Source organism: Pogoniulus pusillus, chromosome 14 (genome assembly GCF_015220805.1).
Source record: "Pogoniulus pusillus isolate bPogPus1 chromosome 14, bPogPus1.pri, whole genome shotgun sequence".
NCBI classification, from domain to species: Eukaryota; Metazoa; Chordata; class Aves; order Piciformes; family Lybiidae; genus Pogoniulus; species Pogoniulus pusillus.
The window spans coordinates 7,646,212-7,668,359 of NC_087277.1; the positions used below are offsets into that span (position 1 = coordinate 7,646,212).

The window sequence follows — 22,148 nt, forward strand, 5'->3', positions numbered from 1 at the left end:
ACACAGCTTGAATTAAAACTTGCAGAACTGTAGTTTAAAAAAATAGGCAGGGGAGAGAGCAGTTATGGAAATGCATGATCACCTGAAATATTTCCCCACCTTCTAAAAATGTTGCCTTGGAATTCCTACCTGCTTCATTCACCTTGCTGCTCTCAGGTTTTTTTATTACCCTCACTTTTGAGACTTTCTCTGGCACTTAGTATGCAGGAGCAGTGCAGGGGAATAGATCCCGCTGCCATAGATAATGTGGTTCTAAGGGAAACCCATCAATTGTTAATGGCCATGCAAATTGTTGAAACTAGAGAGTTATTCACAGTTATCTCGCTGTGATTTTGTAAGTGTCCATGCCTGATGTGATCACTTGCTTGATATATTATTCCATTACAATTCAAGTAGTAGCCTTACCTTTTGGTTTTAGGAAAAGGGGGAAGAAAAAATAAAAGCATGAGAGAGAGTGGGAGGGTGAAGGGATGTTATTTGTTTTAAATTATTTAAACCAGTCACACACACTTTCTCATGCAAGGGTTTTTACAGGCACAATAAATCCCTCCCTGCAACTACAGTGGTGCCTTTCTGAAAGGTTTAAATCCCTCCGATCAGAAAGCAAAAGGAGCCTAGCACGCAACTTCAGCCCCTGATCTTGCAAAGCACTTTCTTACATTTCAACTGCACACATGGTTCCCACGTCCTTTCTTGGCACTGCATCTTCCAATTTCAAGTTGTACCATTTTGTGGTTTTTGATCAAGGTTTCCCACTAAAGAAAAAAATCTGCTGACATCTAATAAGCTATAGGTGTCTCCCCAAATCCATAATGCACTCACTCTCTCGCAACACCAACATACTGATCCCTCATTTGCAGCTCCAACATATCAAATGCCTGTCTGAGATTTGTTACTTTTAGCAAAGTGTACTTTGGTTTTTCTTTTTATGATTATTATTATTTTGCTTGCTCATTTTAAAACAATCCTTAAGGGGAAAATGTTCCTCATTCTCATAAAACAATTTTAAAATCACAATATTAAAAAAATAAATCCTATAGTTAGGATTAAATTATATTTAATATATTTATTTTATATTTAATTAAAAGAAAAAGCTGCTAGCACCCAGCACAATAGTTGGTGGCGAACTGAGAAGATGAAACATTTATGTTTATCTTCTTTTATGCCATTGGAATGGGCTGCCCAGGGAGGTCGTTGTCCTTGGAGGCATTGAAGAAAAGACTGGATGAAGCACTTACTGACATGGTCTAGTTGACTGGATAGAGCTGGGTGCTAGGTTGGACTGGATGATCTTGGAGGTCTCTTCCAACCTGGTTGATTCTATGATTCCTGAAGTAGTTGATTGAGTCTGAGAAGCCACACCCAAACAAGCATTCAGAGACACACATTCAGAAACAAAGATTTGTCCTTCAATTCCAATAAAGGTTCTGATTTGTGGCCTTCCAGTATCTGAAGGGGGCCTACAAAACAGCTGAGGAGGGACTTTTTAGGCTATCAGGGAGTGACAGGACTAGGGGGAATGGAGCAAAGCTGGAGATGGGGAGAGTTAGACTGGACAAGAGGAGGAAGTTGTTCAGCATGAGTGTGGTGAGAGCCTGGAATGGGTTGCCCAGGGAGGTGGTTGAGGCCCCATCCCTGGAGGTTTTTAAGGGCAGGCTGGATGAGGCTCTGGCCAGGCTGATCTAGGGTAGGGTGTCCCTGCCCATGGCAGGGAGATTGGAACTAGCTGATCCTTGTGGTCCCTTCCAACCCTGACTGATTCTATGATTCTGTGATTTTTAGAAGCAAACTGTGACTTTGCTGTTGGAGGCTACAGCAATTACAGGTTCAATGGGCTGTCTAGCAGCTACACACAGAACTACCTGACTGTACCAAGAATCCCTATATTGTGAGAAAATGTCTGCAAATATTCACAGGGCAAAATACATTATCAAAAATCAAGATCTTCTAGAGGAATGAAGAAAATCAGGTTTCCTAACCAAACTCTTCCACACTCATGTCTGGCAGGTGATGCCCTCCATCAGCCCGGTGGCTGTAAGGGTCACAACACACACTGCAGTTGTAGGAAATGATTTATGCCATGCTCCTTTTCACAGCCTCAGAGAACTAATTATTAACAGAAGAGAGTCCCCCCCACGTACCCTTTGCAAATGCTACAGTGTGTACACAGATATGTAATTTTCCAGGTAGGAGCTGCTGCCGATATTGCTACGTGCAGCCCATCAGCACCGTGCTCTCAGTTCTGGTTAGCAGCTAAAGAATGATTGATCTCATTGATTTGTGTCAATGGTCTGACAAGGCCATATCGACCGCTGGTAATTTTGTGGGAGGAGCTGGGAGGGGAACTGCAGACAGCATTTTGTACACCACATCATCTGGCCCGGGGAGACAGTGTCCTTAGAGACGCCAGTATGGCCATCGAGAGGACTGCTCCTGGACTGGAAGCCACACCAGTGAGCGACGAGCCACTTCCCATGACCGTGTTTACAGCCAATCCACTGCTGAACACCCAACTGTATAATTATAATCTATTACAATTATGCAAAGAAGAAACACTGCAGAAAGGCCTTCTCATTTCCCATTCTTAGCATTCAATACTTTTGTTTCACAGCCAATCAACTAAATTAGCCCTAATTCTGGTTCATTCACAAACATAAAGAGTATATTAGAGAGGAGGGAAAAAAAAGTGAACGAACAGGAAATTCACTTAGGAACCCAGGAATTATTTTGTTTTCATGTATTTCTGGACCAGAAATCATCATGGGAAAAGTCAACTTAAGGCAGAATAGCTTTACTGAATTTTTTAACTGCACTGCAAGAGCCCTTGGAGGAGTCATCAGAAACGGCAGTTTCAGCACCTGCTAAGTGAAGCAAGGAGAGGTAGAAATGTGACCACACACCCTGACCTAGGACAAGTGTCTCAAAACTCAAAAAAAAAGCTTTGGTGAGGACTTCCCCCCTCATAAACACAGAGAGGAGCTGCTTTATGCTGCTTCTGACAACTATCACCTTTTATTGAAAGTCATCATTTATATCTACACTCACTGATGCTTCCTGAGAGGGGATACAGAAAACACTAATGAATAGTTTTACATAGCACTGTCTCTAAAAGATTACCAAGCACTAAATTAACTCCCAAAAATGCTTAACAACAAAACAAAAAAAAAACAGCCTTCCCTATTTTGAAGGCATACAGAAGCATAACCGTGGTGGCAAGTGGCAATCCTGACCATCAGACTGCAGTCCCCAGACCACATGTGCTACATGCAGGAGAAGGCAGGAGCTTCTGCAGCAGCCCTGCCCAGCACCACACTTCACTCAGGGACTGCAGGAGCACACAGATGTCTGTACTACTGAAATACGAAATGAGATCCTGCTTTAGCCAACACAAACACCCCAACTCTACCATCTTGCAGGGAGCACCCACTCCGTACCCTATCTGCATCCTTCTGGAGACAGCACTACACTACCCGAAAAACTGTGGTTGGATCTCACACCAAGAGGCAGTAGGAGAGACTGGGAGAGAAAACACAAGATATTGAAAGAAAATGGTACCTTCTCTCTCCTGTTCTTGAGGAAGCCTAACATACCTGTATCTTGCTTAAAGTTGTGTTTTCTTATTCTAAGGAACAGTAACATTTTAGGAAGTCAGATTGCCTTTGGGAAGCCACCAGCCTGGCAGCACTCACGCCAGTTCTTTCCCAGAAAAGCAGTTAGGCACATTTTGCTGAGATAGGGCCTTTCATTTCTTAAAGCACTACTTCCCTCTTCTCATGTGAAACGAATTTCCTCTCTTTTGTTCTTATTTGCAATTCATTGCTTGGACTAGCTTCTCTGCACCAGCGGCAGGGTGCTGATCTCCCATCTCTGCTTTCAAATCACCTCTCAGGTGTTGTGGCACTCACGCTGCAATACCAGGACATGGACTACTCTAAGTACGCTCTTTGGTTTCTTCCAGTGCATGGGTGGCAGCTGTCATAAATTCTAATTGGCTCCAGCAGTGGAAGAAACTATGACTCCCACCATCCTCTAGCACGGATTTTTAGCCCTGTCCACACCTGGTGCCCCAGGCCCCTCCTGCCCCAACTTCTTCCCTGCCTGCTTCAGACATGTGGCGACAAGTTGTATCAGCATTACGCAGCATCGGTGCTTCCTCCAGCTGACTGAGGTGCTTTCTCCTAAACTAAAGGCTCAGTGATGACAGATGTCACATTTCCTCCTGAAATCTGGGTTTAAAAAGAGCAACATTAAACCTTACATAAAAGCACAGCATAGCTGGATGAACAGAAAACACAAATCTCAGCGTAAACTATGAGAACGTTTTGAAATCTATACATCCTACAATACCTGGCAATGTGAAAAGCTGATTAACCTTAAACATAACCTGAAGTTATACTCACACATTCCCACAGGCTGAGCTAATCTCCATATGACATGGGAGGGAAGTATATATCTATCATCATCTAGATATAGCAAGTCCTTGAGAAGTCAGTCAACTCACCAGCAAGGCACATGGTATTTAACTCCCTTCACAGGTCATACATTATCTACCTACCTACTGATTACTTCTCTCTGGCTAGCAAAACAGTTTATTTACTCAAGACCACAAAACTCTGGATTTTCTGAAGGAAAGCCTGCAGAGAGAAAGAGAAAACAACCACAGATAATACTCCAGAAATCATCAGATTACAGCACATTCTCTCGACTCACATCTGTTGAGTAAATAAGTGCTCCGTGCTGATCAGTTTCATTTATTTCCCTCTCCTGCAAGCGGCTGCTGGTTTACTTTCCAGTGGGCTGTTCCAGGCCTGTATGTGGGGCAAAAGGATTATTTCCAACAGTCAAACCAGAAGCCTTTATCTCTTGGGTTTGTCTTGATCTGAAACTCCTCTCATTCAATCCCATCCTCCTGGATAGATAGAACAGAATTGCATGGACAAAAGGAGTTCAAAAGCAGGGAATGCTTTCTCCTGGGAGCAGCAGGCAACAAGATGCAAGCTCCCAATTTCAGCTATCACTCTCCCTTAGGAGCAGTTTCAGCAAAGCTCATCTTATGCTGGCACAGAAAGTCCTGCACAGGTTGGGGTTTGCCCTGTGAAACGCTTGGCAGGAAAAGTGAGAAGGCAGGGGGCACCATAGGATGCTCTGCAGCACTTTCTTGCTGAGAGCACTTCACTGGGGGCACAGCAGGACATGATCTTGCCCCAACAAGTAGCTAGAAATACTACTTTCAGCTCAGTTCTGATCTGGGCTCAACAAACCCTTCAAACCACCCATTTCAGGATTAATTCTGCTTAAAATTAAAAGGATGACTCATGACTTTCTGATTTGCCTTCTATCACGAAGCATCTCTTCAGTGATAATTACCAGTAAATTATCCTAGAACAGTTTTCCTAGGCAAGAAAAATAAAAGCAGAGCCCATCAGGCCAAGGAAGCAGTGTTCACCTACATTTCTGCATACAGTAAACACCTGCTCCAGACCAGATCAGCCATCTACTGTAATGCTTTGTCACCACAAAGCCTCGTATGAGATGCTTCACAGAAAGATGCAGAAAAGCCTGGGGCAGCAATTAAAATACTAACTTGCCCCACAAGAAAACTTAATTACTTGAGGTTAGGAGGGTGCCTGGTTTAAGGCCCATGGGCAGGGTAGGCTCCTCTGCTGGTGCATGACCCCATGTACCTGGCCACACAAGCTATGGTGCTCAGCACTGCTCGTGCAACTCCATCCACTCTCTTCTATCCCTTTCTGAGAGGGAATCCAGGCTGAAAATCCCACTGCTGGCCATGAGCTCAGGGATGCTCTTATCACCTCTGCTCCCAGTGCCTGCATGGGCATCAGTCAAGAGCCTGCCAGGTGAAAGCCACTACCCAGCCAGGGCACTACTTGCATTAAATCCACATCAAAAGGCACTTAAGGACACTTTGCAATATATACAGAGAGCAGAAGGAACACAGCAGAGGAAATCTCATTATTTCTCAGACATACAGTAAAGCTTTGTTTTACCTGCTTGCTGCATTTTGGGATAAACACATTGCAAACCAGGCAAATTCCCAGTTTCTAGAAAATTGATATTAAAATAAAAAGGCAGTCTGGTGAGGATAGGTCTCAACAGGAGCCAAGACACTCTAGGAAAGTGCCCAAGTGCTCTCAGTAGTTCTCAAGTTTCATCCGAGCTCCCAAAGCAGCACAAGATGCACGAACTGGTTCCCATCTCAGTTCACATGTCCCGAACAACAGCCAGCCTGGACCTGGGTCACTTCTCAGCCCTGTCCTAAAAAGCTGCAAAGCAGCTGACTTATGAAGGCTTTTAAGTAACTCCAAAACTAATTCATTGAGTGATCAAGCACAGCATTCATCTTTTAGTACAAGGCACTGAAGCTCAGTATGCTGAAAATACAAGAACTCTGCCTTTGTTCCAAGCAAGCACACACATGCACACGCAGCATCTGAATTACCATCACATGTTGGGCGGGCGTGCCTAAGCCTTACTTCACCTTTTTATGCCAGTCTTCTGAGTGGCAAACTTATCCCCAGTGTCTAAATCTACCACTTCTCATTCTGTATGTGGATTTTATTCCTGGTGGGAAGGAAGCGAAACCAAAAGCTGCTTTTCTTCTCGTTCTGCACTTCAGGCATCACTGTAACCTCAGCTCAGGGTAGCATTTTCACGGGTAGGGGGTTCAGCCACATGTTCCACTAGCAAAGTGCTCACCAGGTAAACCTACTTGGGACCACAGATCAATGAAAACGTTCAGCTGGATATTTTCACCTGTAAAAGTACAGACATAACCCTGCAGAGATGTCTCGCAGGCATAAACTCACACAGAGCACTGTTGATCTCTGCCTCTTCTGCCAGTGCACAGCAGCCCCGGGTAAGTTGCTTCTGTAGGCTCCTCCTCAAACGCACGCCTCCAACCTCCACTGGCAGAACTAGTCCCACCTCATGAGTGCCTGCATGTTTTGCCTGCTTTTCTCAGTTCACTTTTCATCATGCAGGCTTTTTGAACACTATCTGGTTGAAAAACATATTAAATCTATAAAGAACACCTTGTTGTACCAGTTCTCCTACACTAACTTCACATTTCTCAAAAAAAAAACCAACCCACTTTTTTTCCTCCCTTCCCCTTTTCCATCCTACTCTCTTCAATCCTGTTCATGTATTTGGTTTCTCTCTTTGTTACACTGCCATCACTAACTTCAGCTACTCTGCACAGGTAGAAGAGAAAAGCCTCCTCAAATGAGCTTTGGACGAGACCAACTGGCTTTGGATACAATAACTTTTCTCCATCTTCTAAGGGCAGAGTTGTTGCAGATCAAAGGACACACCACAGACAACATTATTTGCTTTCCCAGGAAGATGCCCTCTCGGTGTCAATGTCCTGGGCTGCACCAAAAGATGCATTGCCAGCAGATCCCGAGAGTTGATTCTGCCACTTTGCACTGTTGAGACCTCACCTGGAGTACTGCATCCACGTCTGGAGCACAGGAAGGACATGGACCTGAGAGAGCCACAAAAATGCACCTCTGCTACAAGGACAGGCTGAGGGAGCTGGGGTTATTCAGCCTGGAGAAGAGGTCCAGGGAGACCTAACAGCAATTTTCCAGTACCTGAAGGGGGCCTGCAGTAAGGATGCAGAGAGACTGCTTACCAAGGCCAGCAGTGACAGGACAAGGGGCAATGGCTTCAAACTAGAGAAGATTTAGATTGGATGTTAGGAACAGATCTTTACTATGAGGGTGGTGGAGCACCGGAACAGGTTGCCCAGGGAGTTGGCTGGGGCCTCATCCCTGGAGATATTCAAGGCAAGGCTTGACAGGGCTCTGATCTAGTGGCAGATGCCCCTGCTGACTGCAAGGGGGGTTGCACTAGATGACCTTTGGAGGTCCCTTCCAACCCAGACTATACTGTGATTCTATGATTCTTCTCAGCACCTGGCTTTGCTAGGACATCGCATTACTCCATTTCTTTTGGTATCCATAGTCACCTATATTACCTTCCAAAAAGTAATTACTTGGAACCAGTTAAGCCTGTACATGAATTCTGCCTTTGTTCAAAACACATTGTACATATGTATATATTTAGACTACCATTAAATATTTAGGAGGCTGTCTTCGAACTTCAGCAGTAGCACTGTTTATTTGTTTAACTCTTGGTGAAACAGAAAGCTCGATACTGAAATTCTGCCATGGAGGAATTCAGAAAGCCCAGCTGACATATGCTGGGTGACAAAAGCCAACTTAAGACAGTCAAGGGCACCACAAAGAAATCAGAAGTTTCCTTTGTTTTCCTTTATATCCTGTTTTCTAGTAGTCCAATCACATAATGCAATTCATTTTAGTCTGCATCAGCTTTATCTTCTGAGATGCATATCTGGGATGCAAATTAATTGGCAATAACATATGGATGGATCTTTCAATACAATTCAGGGAGACAGTCAAATATGCACATGCCCTATCCTTCCTCCAAATGAATTAAGACACACTCTGCATTTTCCACAGGTCAAAATTCACCTTTCTTGGCTGTTTTAATCTCCTAGAGAGGAAATGACACATCCTCCAGACAAACTCCACAACAAGTGTTGCACCATAGATGAAAATTCAGCAAGAGTATGTGCAAAGCCCCACCTGTAGGGAGGAATAACCTCATGCATCCATACAGGTTAAACTGTTGAAAAGCAGCTCTGTGGAGAAGGACCTGGGAGTGTTGGTGGACAACTTCACCATGAGCCAGCAACGTGCCTCACGGACAAGAAAATCAATAGTATTCTGGGGTGCATTTGACCTGGCCAGCAGGTCAAAGCAAATTCTCCTCCCCCTCTACTCTGCACTGGTGAAGACACACCTGGAGCATCCTGTCCAGTTCTGGGCTCTCCAGTTCAAGAGGGATAGGGAACTACCAGAGAGGCTCTAACATAAGGCCAGAGGGATGATTAGGGGACTTAAGCATCCCTCCTATGAGGAAAAGATGAGAGATCTGGGACTCTTTAGCCTGAGAGGGGAATCTTAAAAATGCATTTATCTGAAGAGTGGAGGTGATGAGGACAGGGCTGGGCTCTTTTCAGTGATGGCCAGTGATAGGACTAGGAGCAGCAGGCACAAACTAAAAGACAGAAGGTTTTGCTTGAACTTAAGGAGAAACTTCTTTACTTTGAGGGTGACCGAACAGTGAAACAGGCTGTCCAGAGAGGTTATGGAGTTTCCTCCTCTGGAGATTTTCAAACCCACTTGGACATGTTCCTGCGCGACCTGATCTCGGCCTACCTGCATTAGCAGGGGGGGTGGACTAGATAATTCCCTTCCAACCCCTACTATTCTCTGATTCTCTGGGATTCTATGAAACCTCATCACAACTAACTTGCAATGGGTACTGGCATCAAGTATGTAACACTACCACTTTGCCATGTTTTAAAATAACCCAATTTACCTGGCTTAGCCATGCCTCCACCTAGAGCAAATCATTCATACTTTGCCCCAGCAAGGACCACTATATAGGAGCCAGCTCTCCAGGGTCAGCTGTGATCCTGCCTTTCACACAAAGTGAAATACACAACGTATCACAGTAGAGGATGGGAAAACTAATAGAGAAGACTTCAAGCAAAGACTTTCCCAACTCTACCTGAATACAAAAATATGCTTATTTAAGAATGCCTTTTACTTCTTTTTGATTAAAATCTTGAGGGCATATTGTTCAACCCAAGCCCAAAGAGACAAAAGTACATGCATTTTTGACATCTCATGTATTTGGAGACACTTCCTTCCCAAGCACTGCAGCCTCATTGACAATCAGGTGGGGTGAAGAGTAGAGTCCCTCCTACAGCCTTCACATCTGGGTTATGCATGAGCACAGATGCATTTCGACCAGCTGACCACTGTTACCCTACCCTAGGGATGCGACCTTGTGGGATTTCACAAAAGGAAAGGAGTATCAGGTGTGGTCCACATTTGCACTGGAGAGACAGAGAACACAGGCCACCGCAGGACACAGTGCTGGGAGATCAGCAGATGGCATCCTTTGCTGTGAATTGGCACCAAAGCAGGAGCGGGAAGGGGCAGCAGCACGCTCTGGCAGGTGCACTTGCTCAGACAAAATGCCAGGTTAAAAGAGCTTCAACACTTGCAGGTGTTTGCCAGAAGAAGACCGCTCATTTCAGCAGCCTGACCACAGTTTCAGCTTGCCTCAATTCTTAGAGTAATCTTATTTTCTTGTAACCATCTTTTTTCACTTCCTGTCTTTTAACAGCAGCGTGGCAACAAATAATGGAGTCCTCAAACACCACCCCAAACACAGCTGCATCTTAGCAGCAAGTATGTTGTTTGTAGGAGTAGCATGGCATACCAGTTGAGTTCATGCTTCCACATCCCCTGAGGGTTGTTATGCACACCCTTCACTACAAAACAAGCAGCAAAGACATTTTACAAGGGGCAGAACTTATGGGGAGAGGCCTATCTTTTATTAGAACGAATGGCATAGCTGTAACAAAAACTGAATATGGCCCTACTGAAGTCAAACCATGGATGGGTACATTTATTTTTATGACAACTCGACAGCACACATGCTGTAGAACACAGCAAACAACCAGGAGTTTTCCCATCTGTAACTCAGCTCCAGTTGCCGAGATCTACGGCAAAAATCAGCAGAGTCTTCAAGGCTACAATTGTTAGGTCTCACTTCTCCTCCCCCCAAAAATATTCCCTATAAAGGATCAGAAGCCAAAAGGACTCCCAGGGTATGAAAAACATGAGCTAAGCTTAGTGCCTGGACTCAGTGATGCCGCTGTTACAACTTCCACGTGTGCACAATTTCACCACTCATCTATCAGTTTTCTGAAAATGAATGGGATTAAAAGTCCACCAAGCATTTGCACTGCTGCTTCCTCCCCCTCTGCGGCAGGTTTACAGTAACCAGAGGGTGAGCAGAGTTCGCCCAGGCACACACAGGCTTCCCGGCGTTGCATGCCTGACCTTCCCGTCTCTCCCAACCCCCTGTGGCTAGTTTCGGTGGAGAGACAGGCAGCCAGTTGGAAATTTTGATCTGCATTAATGCCACCGTAGTTCCTTCCCGACTGCTCTCCAGGAGTATTTTTCCACCCACGTTCCTCTGTGCATGGCAAACCCCTCCAGCCGTCGGCGGCTCTCTGTGCAGCTCCACCATACGCTACTCAGCACTATACGGCTGGTCTGTTTTAATTCAGCGTCTAACTCCTGCTACACGGGAAACAATCTCATGCAAAAAAACCCTTCCCATACAGTCACCTACTCTGCAGCAAGCAGAGCGGTGGTCGGCATTTAAATGAACTAAACACTTGTAAACGGCTTAGTCAGCATCGCAGTACTGGAGGTAATTCCCAGGAAGCGATTTTCGCAGCAGTTACATACGAACCTGAAAAGCAGACTGGAAGACACGAGCAGCACCACAGCGACACAGAATCTGGCTACATTGTGACATGCACAACAAATAAAGCCGGGGAAAACTAAGACACCAAGGACTCACAGAAAACACATGCGGTGCCTACGCCACCGGTCTATGCTCTCACATGTAAAAATAAGAAACTCTGAGATAGGACGTGAAACACGGTCAGCGTTTCTCTTCCCTCCGCTCTTTACTGATCATGTGCCGGTTTGAACAGAGGGAAAAGATAACAAGGCAAGTTACCACCTCGTCCGTGGAGACACCGACGCACCGGCCAGGCGCTGGGTAGTGCGTTATTGGAGAGCACCCCAGCAACCAACCCACCACCCTCGGCAGCGCCCGCGGGAGCCCCGCTCCCGACCACATTGCGAGGGCTGAGGGAGGCTCGCACAAACTTTGTCTCGAAGCAGGGATGACAGGGGGCATGGACCAAAGTGGCACTATGAGTCGAAAGGCAGTGCCAGATGCCACAGCATCCTCCAGCTGCACCTTCACCACTGGCCGTATTTGCGAAGCCAAAGGGCTGCAGATGCAGGTCACCGGTACTCACGGCGAGCAACGCCAGAGCTGCGGGACACTGCACCGCCCTTCCGCGCCTCCCTGCCAGCTGCCCCGACCAAGACAGTGTCGAGCCCACCGGCAGCCCCGCGGGCCGCGGGAGGACCGACCGACCCGCTCGGAAGAGACTGCAACTTGCCTCTGGCCCGCAAGCAGCTGCCAGCACCTCGGCACACATCTGCTCACATCTGCCCGGTGGCCGGGGCACGCCGGCATGCCCTTCGGGACGCGGCCACGGCAAAGGGGGGCTGTTCACTTACTTTTCGTATTCAGCGTTGTCTCGATCGCAGCGCGAATCCTTGTGCTTTTGCCAGTCTTTGCCATGCTTGCAGGTGGTCAGGAGGACAACATCCTCTCCGTTATGGACGTGATATAAGGCATTCCTGGTGTCTGACCCTATCCCCGTCAGGTACCTTTTCCCCTTGAATACCAACATGTACTTCCTGAGAGGAGGGATGGTGTTAAACCTCAAAAATCCCTTCTCCCCTCCTGTCCTAGGATGATCCTTAGAAAAGAGCGGGATAGAAACGTCAAAGTTGGGTCTGAAGTTTTCAGTACTGATGCTGGCTTTGGCCAGCATGGCCTGGCCGATGTCGAACCCCACATCCTCGGTGTAGTCAGGCCAGGTGCCGGAGTATAAATTAAAAATCAGATGGTTTCTGCCGTTGTTCCACAGGTGGAGGCTCTGCACCTTGGAGCGGAGGTTGTGCACGTACTGGGGGGAGAGCTGGTCCCGGTCCAGCGTGTCCAAGCTGAGGACGAAGAGGCAAGCCTGCCCAGGGTCGGAGGTGTAGAAGCGTGAGCCCTCGATAGCGGCCAGGACGTTCTGGTAGCTCTCGGCAATCTTCTCCCCCTTCTGCTGCGGGTAAACGTAGACCTTGAAGCCGTTTTTCTGGCACTGGGCGAAGTCGAAGCAGGACTCCATGCGGCAGCGGCGTCCGCGGTAGAGGCCGGCGCTGGCGTCCCGCCGCTGTCGGGGGGAGACGCGCCCGCCGCCGCCCTCGGAGCCTGGCCGCTCGGCGGGTGCGAAGGGCCGCAAGGCATCGGGGAACCGGGGCCAGGGCCGCTCGGCGCCGGGGCGCAAGGGCGGGCCATGCCGGCTACCGGGCGGCGAGTACCGAGCCGCCCGCAGCCGCACACCTCCCAGGTAAAGCAGCAGGGCGAGACAGGTGCCAGCCGAGAGCAGCGTCAGGTAGCGTTTTTTGGCCTGCATGTGTCCGGCGGGGGTCCGGGGGGCTGCGGAGGAAGGCGGGGGCAGCCCGAGCTCGCCGGGCGCCGCTCTCAGCTCCGCTCCGCCATCTTCCCGCCGGCGAGCGCTTCAAACTCTCTTCGCCCACCTCTGCTCGGCGCCGTTCCCCAAGCCGCCGGCCGGGGCCGCGCATGTGGGCGACCGCCGCAACTTTCTCCCCGCCGGTTTCTCAGGGGCGGCGGGCAGCGGCGGCCCGGCGGCGGCCCGGCGGGGCGCCCCGCATGCACTCAGGGGCCGGCCCCCCAGCGCGGGGCGGGCACCGGGGCAGCCCCGCTCCCGCCTTCCCGCCGCTGCCTGCCCCTCTCCTCCGCCACGCTCCCGCCCGCCCCTCCCCTCCCGAGCCGCCAGCCCAGCCCAGCCCGGCCCGGCTCGGCCCAGCCTAGCCCAGCCCCGCCGGCTCACAGCCCGCTGCCGCCGCACCGCAGCCTGACGAAGCCCTGCATTGCCTGGCGTGTCCCCCCCGACCCGACCCTGGCGCCACTCGCTCCTCTCCGCGTTCCTGGTGAATGGCCCCCGGGACGGAGGAGCAGCGGCGGCTGGCAAGGACCCTCCTCCCTCTCCTCCTCCCTCTTCTCCACCTCTTCCTTGCCCCTCCCCCGTTCCCCGCCTCCCCGGGGCCGCGGCAGCAGCGGTCGGCGAGCCGCAGAGCCCCGCTCCCTGCCCTGCCCTGCCCGCCCGCGGGCTGCGACCCCCGCCTCACCCGGCCCCCCGCGCACCGCCCCCACCCCGGCCCCGCCGCGCTGACCTCATCCAGCCACGCAGCCCCGCGCCCCCATTGGCGGGGCGTCACGTCCGGGGGGGCGGGGCTTCCGCTGCACCCATTCATAACCCGGCGGGCGGGGGGCGCTGCTGTCGCGGCCGGCACCCCGCCCCCAGCCCGTCCTGGCGGTGGCACCGGTGGGTCCTGCACGGCAGCATAAGCACCGATGTACCCCGCTAAGCCGAAGGCCTAGCCCAGCTCCTGGGATCCTTTGCAGATCTTGTCCACCCCAGCCAGCCCTTGTCTGCTGCCCTCCTCCCACTGCAGCCCCCGGCCCGGGCGGCGCGGCCCGGCCCGGCTTTCAGCCAGCGGTGTCTCCGCCGCCGCTGCTGCCCCCTGCCGAGAGCGGCGCCGGCGTGCTGGAGTGGCTCCGGGGCACGGCGGGGCTGGGGGCGTACCGGCAGGAACAGACTCTACTGCCACAATTGGAGGGAAACCACAAACACCCGATTACGAGGTGGCTGAGAGCAAGCGTCCTTTGCGGTGTGGCCGGAGCCGGGAACCGGAGCCGTGGTTTGCCCAGGCCGAAAAGAAAAGACATGTCTCTGCTGTGAGCCCTGGGGCTGCTCTTAAATCCAGGGGTGCGATGCAGTTGGCATCCTGAGGCAGGCCCTGTGTGCAGTGGAGGTGGATACTCGAGGTTGGCAGACACCAAAAATATGCTCATCAAATGAGTAGTGTGGAGGATGCTGCCTGAGCACCTAACCATGCCTGGGCTTCATGTTGTCCACTCCTTAGCGTTTAATTTCATCAGCGGCAGGCTAGGTGACTGGAGAGGGCCCTTGCGTCTGGAACTGGCCGATCTGCATGGCAAACCCAGGGGAAAGTCTGCCTGGAAGGGGCGGCAGGAGCACCGCTGGGATCCCAGCTTGCTGCAGCACATGTGAAGGTGGAAGGGATGCTTGCACTGCCGATGTGTGTATGTGTTTCAGTCCTGCTAGCTGAGCAAATAATAGTGGGGAAATCGAGTGGGACAGGCTTCTAGCTGTTTGTGCAAGACCCTGTATGTCATTAAGCCACCCTGTGCCAATATGCATTCCCTGCTGCTCATATCTGGTGTTAAAGGTGTGACTGATCTGCCCTCCCCGGGCTGCGATCCCATCTCCCACCTTCCCACTGCCAGATTCAGAAGTGCCTCACCAGTTGAGGGACAGAAACTATGTCTCGGACAAAAGTATTCCCATTCTCATGCTCTAGCACGCCCTTCCCACGAGTTAGCTGGAGCTCCTGTCATGTCCTTTCCTCCTCTCCCTCCACTTCTGCAGAGCTGAAGAGGAGAAATGTAAAGATAACATGCATGAAAGCAAGGTGCCTCTTCAGCAAAAGAGGTGAGAGCCTACCAAGGAAGGGTGCATTACTGACAGTAATGAGGTTCATTCTCTTGTCTGAAGCCAAGAGAAAATTGTTCCCTTCCAAAATAATCTGGTTGTGGGGAGGCCTGTTGAAGTGAGGAGGCCAGAGTTTGACGCAGAAGAATGGAGTTGGGAGCAATAAGGAAAGATCAAATTCTGAGGTGATATTTATGGACAGCATAGATTTTGGTCTAGGGGAAAAAATTTTGGCCATCAACACAATAGTGAGGAAGGAAGATTAAATATTAATGTGTTAATTAACCCTATAATCCTTCTCTGAAACATTTGTCACAGCCCACATGCCAAAACTGGGATGCTGTTCAAGAAAAAAAGAGGTCAGCTTCTTGAAAGGTGAACCAAGGCTGCTCACAGAAGCACCTTCTGTCAGCCACAGGAAAATTGAATCCCATTACTGTCTGCAAATTAAGCCTCTGGGGACTGGTTTCAAACAGAAAAGGAAGGCTGTAAGCTTTGCTGCCTGTTCCAAGAATGGTAGCTGTTGCAAGCTGATTTTGAGGATAGGGTGCAAGTGAGCCCGTGGCACAGAAGTGCTGCTCACCACAACAGAAAAGTGTAGTGCAGAAGTGAAAGCTGTTGGGTTTCCAGCTGAATTACCCTGCACTTGAGCTACCCATGCTGCTTACTCCTTCACAGCAGCAGTGAACTTTAAACTACTTGGATCTGGACAAGGCAGTTAAGGTGCCATTTTAGAGCATGGAGAAGAAAACCTCCATGGATCACCGCTACTGGACTTTATCTGTAGGATTCCTGAGTTGCAGTAGAATTGCTCTGGACAGATCTGGATCCTGTTGTGCCAGGCAAGACTTAGGGAGGCGTGCATGGCCCTAACTGGAAGGAAAGGGACTAGGGTGATCAGTTGTCTTCTTGAAGACCACCTTGCTAAACCAGCTGTCACCCACTGCTTGTAATTTTGCTGTGTAATAGAATGAAATCAGCCTGTCTCCAGCACATTTCATTGCTGCTGCTTGAGCCCTTTGTGCAGCACAGCAGCCAGCAGGAATCAGCCAGAGAGTGATCTGTAGCCCAGGCAGGTGCTGGAGGTAGAGTGTTCCAGAAATGGAAGCCTACCTTTCTCTGCGATAATAAATCTGCCTGCATCTGCTACTAAAGCAGGTGGATGGTGGAATGCAAACCATAGAAATCCTGCCCAGAGAAAAGGAAGGACTGGTGGTAAAAGAGTGTCTCAGTATTTCCATGTGGCAAATATGAGAGTCACAACAGCCAGGTTTGCCCTGGCCACTGGTGCCTCCTAAGGGTCTGCAAGTTTGCAGGTAGCTTTTGACCCTGATTTTGACCCTTTGCACTCTTCCAAGTAATTTATATCTTCATATGGCTGACAGTTGTCTGGGAATCTGTCCAAGCTCTCAAATGAAAGGCCAGGAGAGGGAATCAGTTTTCTATTTCTGGCTTTGCAACTTAACACCTGCCCAATTTGTGGTGAGTCACTTGGGGCCAGAGTCTTAATGAGATGGATTAGAGTGGACTCCTCATTTTCGGTCTTTTTGTTGGTGTCTAGCTGAAGCTTTAGACATCTTCAAAATTTAAGTCCTCAGACTTCCCTGATCAGCTGCCACCTAACTCTGGAAAACTGTAGCACTGTCCACTTTTTTTAAATGAAAAGTTTCTTTGTCATACACACACTTGGATGCACCTCAGCTTTGGTGGTGTTGAGTAATGTACTTGGCTGACCCACTGGGCGTTAGATATTCCTTCATCTACTTGGCCTACAGAACTCAAGCCTGAAACTCAAAATGTGCTTCTTTGATGGAAACCCACACAAAATCTAAGAGAAAATAATGTCACACACTCACCTCACCCTCACCTCGTTTTGGTTTTAATTCTTAACTCTGTGCTTTAAGTCTTTGCCCAAGCAGAAGACCTAGAATCAACCTCATGCCTTCCAGGAGAGCATCTTGGCAGGATGCCACTCTTGAGAGTGACTTGTTATAGGTAATTACCTGGGGCAATCACAGAATCACAGAGTTAACCAGGTTGGAAAAGATCTCTAAGGTCATCATGGCCAACCTATCACCTAACCTTTCTAATTAACTAAACTATGGCACTAAGTGCCTCATCCAGTCTCCTCTTAAACACCTCCAGGGATGGTGACTCCACCACCTCCCCAGGCAGCACATTCCAATGTCAGTCTCTCTTTCCATGAAAAACTTCTTCCTAATGTCCAGCCTAAACCTGCTCTGGTGCAGTTTGAGACTCTTGTTCTGTCATTGGGTTGCCTGGGAGAAGAGACCAATCCTGCCTGGCTACAACCTCCTTTCAGGTAGTTGTAGAGAGCAGCAAAGTTGCCTCTGAGCCTTCTCTTTTCCAGGCTGACCATCTCCAGCTCCCTTAGCCACTCCTCATAGGGCTGTTCTCTAGTCCCCTCACCAGCCTTGGTGCTCTTCTCTGGACATGTTCAAGCATCTCAAAATCTTTCTTAAACCACTCTGTTAGATTTCCTGCAGGCCTCAGATTCCCAGCTAAATTGGGTTGAGAATGTTTTCCTGGCTAGCAGGACAGCGAGAGAGCTTATTTATCACCATCATCAAGTATGTCATGATGCTAGGGAGAAAGGCAGCATTAAAAAACAGCTCAGCTAAGATGTTTGGAAGGGCTTGGTGACAGGCACCTGCACAGGTAAAAAAAATGTTATTTAATTAGCTGAAACCACCGTTCTCTGTGCTGTGGATGCACTTTTTCATGGCTAAGTGCAGCAAAGATTTCCAAAGAATTAATCAAAACCTCACAGAGCTGGCAGCCTGGAGCTGCAGGATGGGCTCTATATTTACAAGCTGAAATGAAGGCAGCCTGGTTTCCACAGATGCCGAGTACCTGCGGATTCCATTTTAATGTGGGTGATTATATGCAGAGTGAAAAGCAAAGCTGTTCACAGAAGTCCTCACCTGAAGCCTGCAGGAGAGGCACCAAATCCTCTGTTTCTCCACCTTCTGGTGGCAACCAAGAAGGTCCCTGGGAGGGAAAGTCAGTGCTCTCCCTTTACTCAGTAGTCAACTGTGCCAGGTTAAACTTTGGAATGCATTTTTTGAAGTCCACTCCTCAGCCAGGGCTTAAGGATGGCTTAAAAACTGTCACTGCCTTCAAAGAGTCCTTGCCTAAGGTTGTGTTGCTTTCTCAAAAACAAAAGGAAGAGGGTAAAAAGAAGGAAAGGGAAAGACAGAACACACTTTCAAGTAGTTGTTTGTGGAATGGTAATACTCTGTTAACATGATTCCTCAGCTTGGAGCAAATTAAAGTGATCTTTGCTCTGCAAATTAATACTAACACTGCAGTTGTTTATCATGTCCTGGTAATATCACATGGGAATAAAAATATCAACTCTTATCCGTTCAAATAGCAGAGATGTAATTGTTTGAGCTTCGGCATCACAACAGCTGTTTCTCGTGTCCTCAGAAATAATTGGTTGCTACAGAGGCTGTTTAAATGTGAGAAAATCATTGTGCTTTTATAATTAGTTTATTTTAAAGGAAAAAAAAACACATAACTGCCCTTTGCTAAGAAGGTGAGGGCTTCAGGTGGGATGGAGGGATAACAATGTAGGCACCTGATGAATTCTGGCATTAAACAGATGATAGTAAAATCAGAGGCTTATAAATATTAAGATCTTAATCTCACAGCAGAGCTCTGCTGGGGGAAAGCCAGAGACAAATAAAGCTTTGCCTGGAACTTGCTGTAGGGTCAGGGCCCCAGTGTGCTGTGTTACAGAGCAGGATGACTGTGCTGAGAGGGTATAAATATGAGCAGCTGGCTCTGACAGTAGCATTGTATGAGATTCATTAGAGGACTTAGGCACTCTGCAGCTATTTTTAGTGCATAAATTCACAAAAGTCCCTCTTTGGGCGCAGCTTAATTCAGAAACACCTTAAATCCACAAACATCTAATGTGGTGGGATTGGGAAAGCTCCCTGGCTGCCTGAACGTCTGCTCTCAGGTGTAACTGGTGTAGCAGATGGCTTGGGAGCAACCAGTGACATGGTCCCTGGCTCTCATCTGGCTCCCCGTACACAGAGCTGACGGCCCATAGAATCATAGAATCATAGAATCAACCAGGTTGGAAGAGACCTCCAAGATCATCCAGTCCAACCTAGCACCCAGCCCTGTCCAGTCAACTAGACCATGGCACTAAGTGCCTCATCCAGTCTTGTCTTGAACACCTCCAGGGATGGTGACTCCACCACCTCCCTGGGCAGCCCATTGCAATGGCAAATCACTCTCTCTGTGAAGAACTCCCTCCTAACATCCAGCCTAACAGCAATTTCACACTTTCCTGTGTCCACCTCTGGATTCCTCTAGTCCTTAGAGGATTTTTTAACCCTGTAGTTCCCAACCTACCACATTTCTCACAAACAGTGGCTGTAACTCCTCTGGTGGAGCAGGGAAAGGCCATTTTAACTGTTAGCATTTCATAGAGACTGCTGATGTCACCTAAAATCCTCACCTTTTTCCACTGCCTTGAAGCTAAAGGTATGTACTGAAGCAGCCCAGTGCCCCACCTGGGCTTACCTTCTCTCTCGGTAAAGCCTCTCCGGGAGGAGGCTTGGCCAGTGCCTGCTCTAGCGAAGGCTCTCCGCTGGCCTGCACCAAGCCCCTGCCTGCAGACAGGGAGTGTGACACAGGACAGGGACGGCTGAGCGCAAGCCGGCAGCGGGCAGCCTCCCAGCAGAAGCCCTGCAGAGAGGCTGTGCCGTGGCTTCCATCTCCAGCAGCGGCTCTCTGACAGAGCTGGCGAGCGCTGCTCGGCTTGTGAGGGCATTTGTGGCCAGACATCCCCGAGGAGGGGAGAGGGAGGCGGTTAGCAACTGCACACGGCACGGCCCTGTCCCTGCTGTTTCCTGAGGGCTTTTCTAGTGAGTGCTCTGCCCATTGCTTCGCCTCGGGTGTGCCCGGCTCTTGCTGGCCCTTCTCCCCCCTCCTGTGCTGAATGGGGAGCCTGTGGTAGCTTGTGCAGTCTGTGCGGCATCTGCTTGTAGCCAGCTGGGCCTCGGCCCGTGGATGCAGTGGGACAAAGAGCTGGCTGGAAGGGCTCCTCCGACAGGAGCCACAGGGTTCTTTCCTGCACTGTGTGCTCCCTCCATGGGCTGTCTGTGCAAACTGTGTCATGGCTAAGGCAGGCTGGTGGAAGGAGTCGTAGCTCTTAGGCGAGTGCTATCCCCAGCACTCTCAGCAAAGCCTCTTTATTGGTGCTTCTTCCTTCGAGGAGTAATAACTTCCAGATTTACTCCCTTTCTAACTGAGCATCTTTCAAAGTGGGTGTAGAACTATTTAAATAGCTTCTGTGGAGGTGGGATGAGAAATTGCTCTTATTCCGTAGTCTGCAATCAGCACCAAACAAGCACTTTTCTCCACTGCACACACAAACAGGCAAGCATCAGCCAGCAGCCTCAACACTTTAGATCTGGTTTTCTGCTTGCTGGTGTAAGACACGAGGAATTCCACTAACATCAACAGAATTTCATCAGTATAGTTTGTATTTTCTCTTATTTTTAATCTGGTTGGATGTCTGTATTTTTTTTTGAATCCCAGGGACTCCTCAGTGACTGTGCTCCAGGAGGAGGCAAACTCCCTCTGTGACGCATGGGGCAGTGCAAACCTAGAATCATAGAACCAGTCAGGGTTGGAAGGGACCACAAGGATCATCTAGTTCCAACTCCCCTGCCATGGGCAGGGACACCCTACCCTAGAGCAGGCTGTCTAAAGCTTCATCCAGCCTGGCCTTGAACACCTAAACCTAAGGCAGCCCTTGCTGCCCAGCACTACTGAGCCATAGTGTGATTCTGCATGGCCCTTCCTTTGGGTTTTGGAAGGATCAAGGAACAGCTCTGTGACTTGCTTCTTCCTGGACAGCCAAATGCCTGAGGGAGAGGAGCGTGCAGCATCCCTGAAGGAGACAGAGACTGTGGGTGTCCTGGGGTGCCCTCCTGGGACATCTGAAAGTTGGCCTCTTTGCCAGCTTGCCTGTGGGAAGAGCCTCAAATCTAAGGGCTGATCACTTTGTCAGAGCAGACTGAGTAAAGGATAAAGACTGCAAGGCCCCAAATTCATCCCTGCTTCGATGAAGCGGAAAAATGGCGCAGAGCAAAGACTACAAAGAAATCCCAGGCCTTTAGGGGTGATGGAGTCAGAGGAGAATCAGCTTCTCCAGTGGCTTTCAGAGAGAGACTTTTGCCTGTACAATCTGGAAGTGTAGCCACTCACCCTGGCAAAGCCCAGGAGAAGTTTGAGTCCTTGCTGAGTCAGTTCTGTAGCTGGCCACGTGTGGTATTTTCGTGCACCGCTTTCTTTTGGTGCAAACATGGGTGGCAATCTGATTAGCTTGTGATTCATGACTTGGCTAATGTCTCTGCTTCCCCCAATCCCCACCTGTTCAGATAAGTATTACTGTAATGTAGGCTGTTAACTCGAAATAACTTTTCCAACCCCTTTTGTAAATGAGTTTTGGAAGCTGCTCTAAGTCTCATACATGGGCATAAGTTGTAACAAGTTCACTTCAATGCTTTTTAAACCAACTCAACCTGATGCAAAACTCTACCTGGGAATTTAGGAAGGAACAAGTTCACCTCGTGCTGTTCCTAATGAACTAACCCTGTGACCAGAGGTGCTGTTCTGGGAAGGCCTGGTTTCCAGCCCTCGCTGCTCAGTGCTACTGCTTGCCAAAGGCCATCACCTCCCCAGCTCTGATGTGCAGAAATACTGATCCTCACCCAGTCCTGACAGTTCAAGGAGTTGCAGCTAATCTGGAACGTGGTGCCAGAGCAGGGTGAGGAGAGGCTGCTCTGTG

At 49.2% G+C, this 22,148-nt stretch overlaps 1 protein-coding gene across 1 annotated transcript in view; it reads right to left on the minus strand.

Moving 5' to 3' along the window:
* EXT1 (exostosin glycosyltransferase 1) overlaps positions 1-13,443 on the minus strand; it is a 191,826-nt gene extending 178,383 nt beyond the window's left edge. The window contains exon 1 of the mRNA XM_064154185.1: positions 12,234-13,443. Coding sequence (XP_064010255.1) covers positions 12,234-13,186 — 953 coding nt within the window. The 5' untranslated portion in view covers positions 13,187-13,443. The remainder of the gene's footprint in view (positions 1-12,233) is intronic.
* Between the last annotated feature and the right edge of the window lie 8,705 nt (positions 13,444-22,148).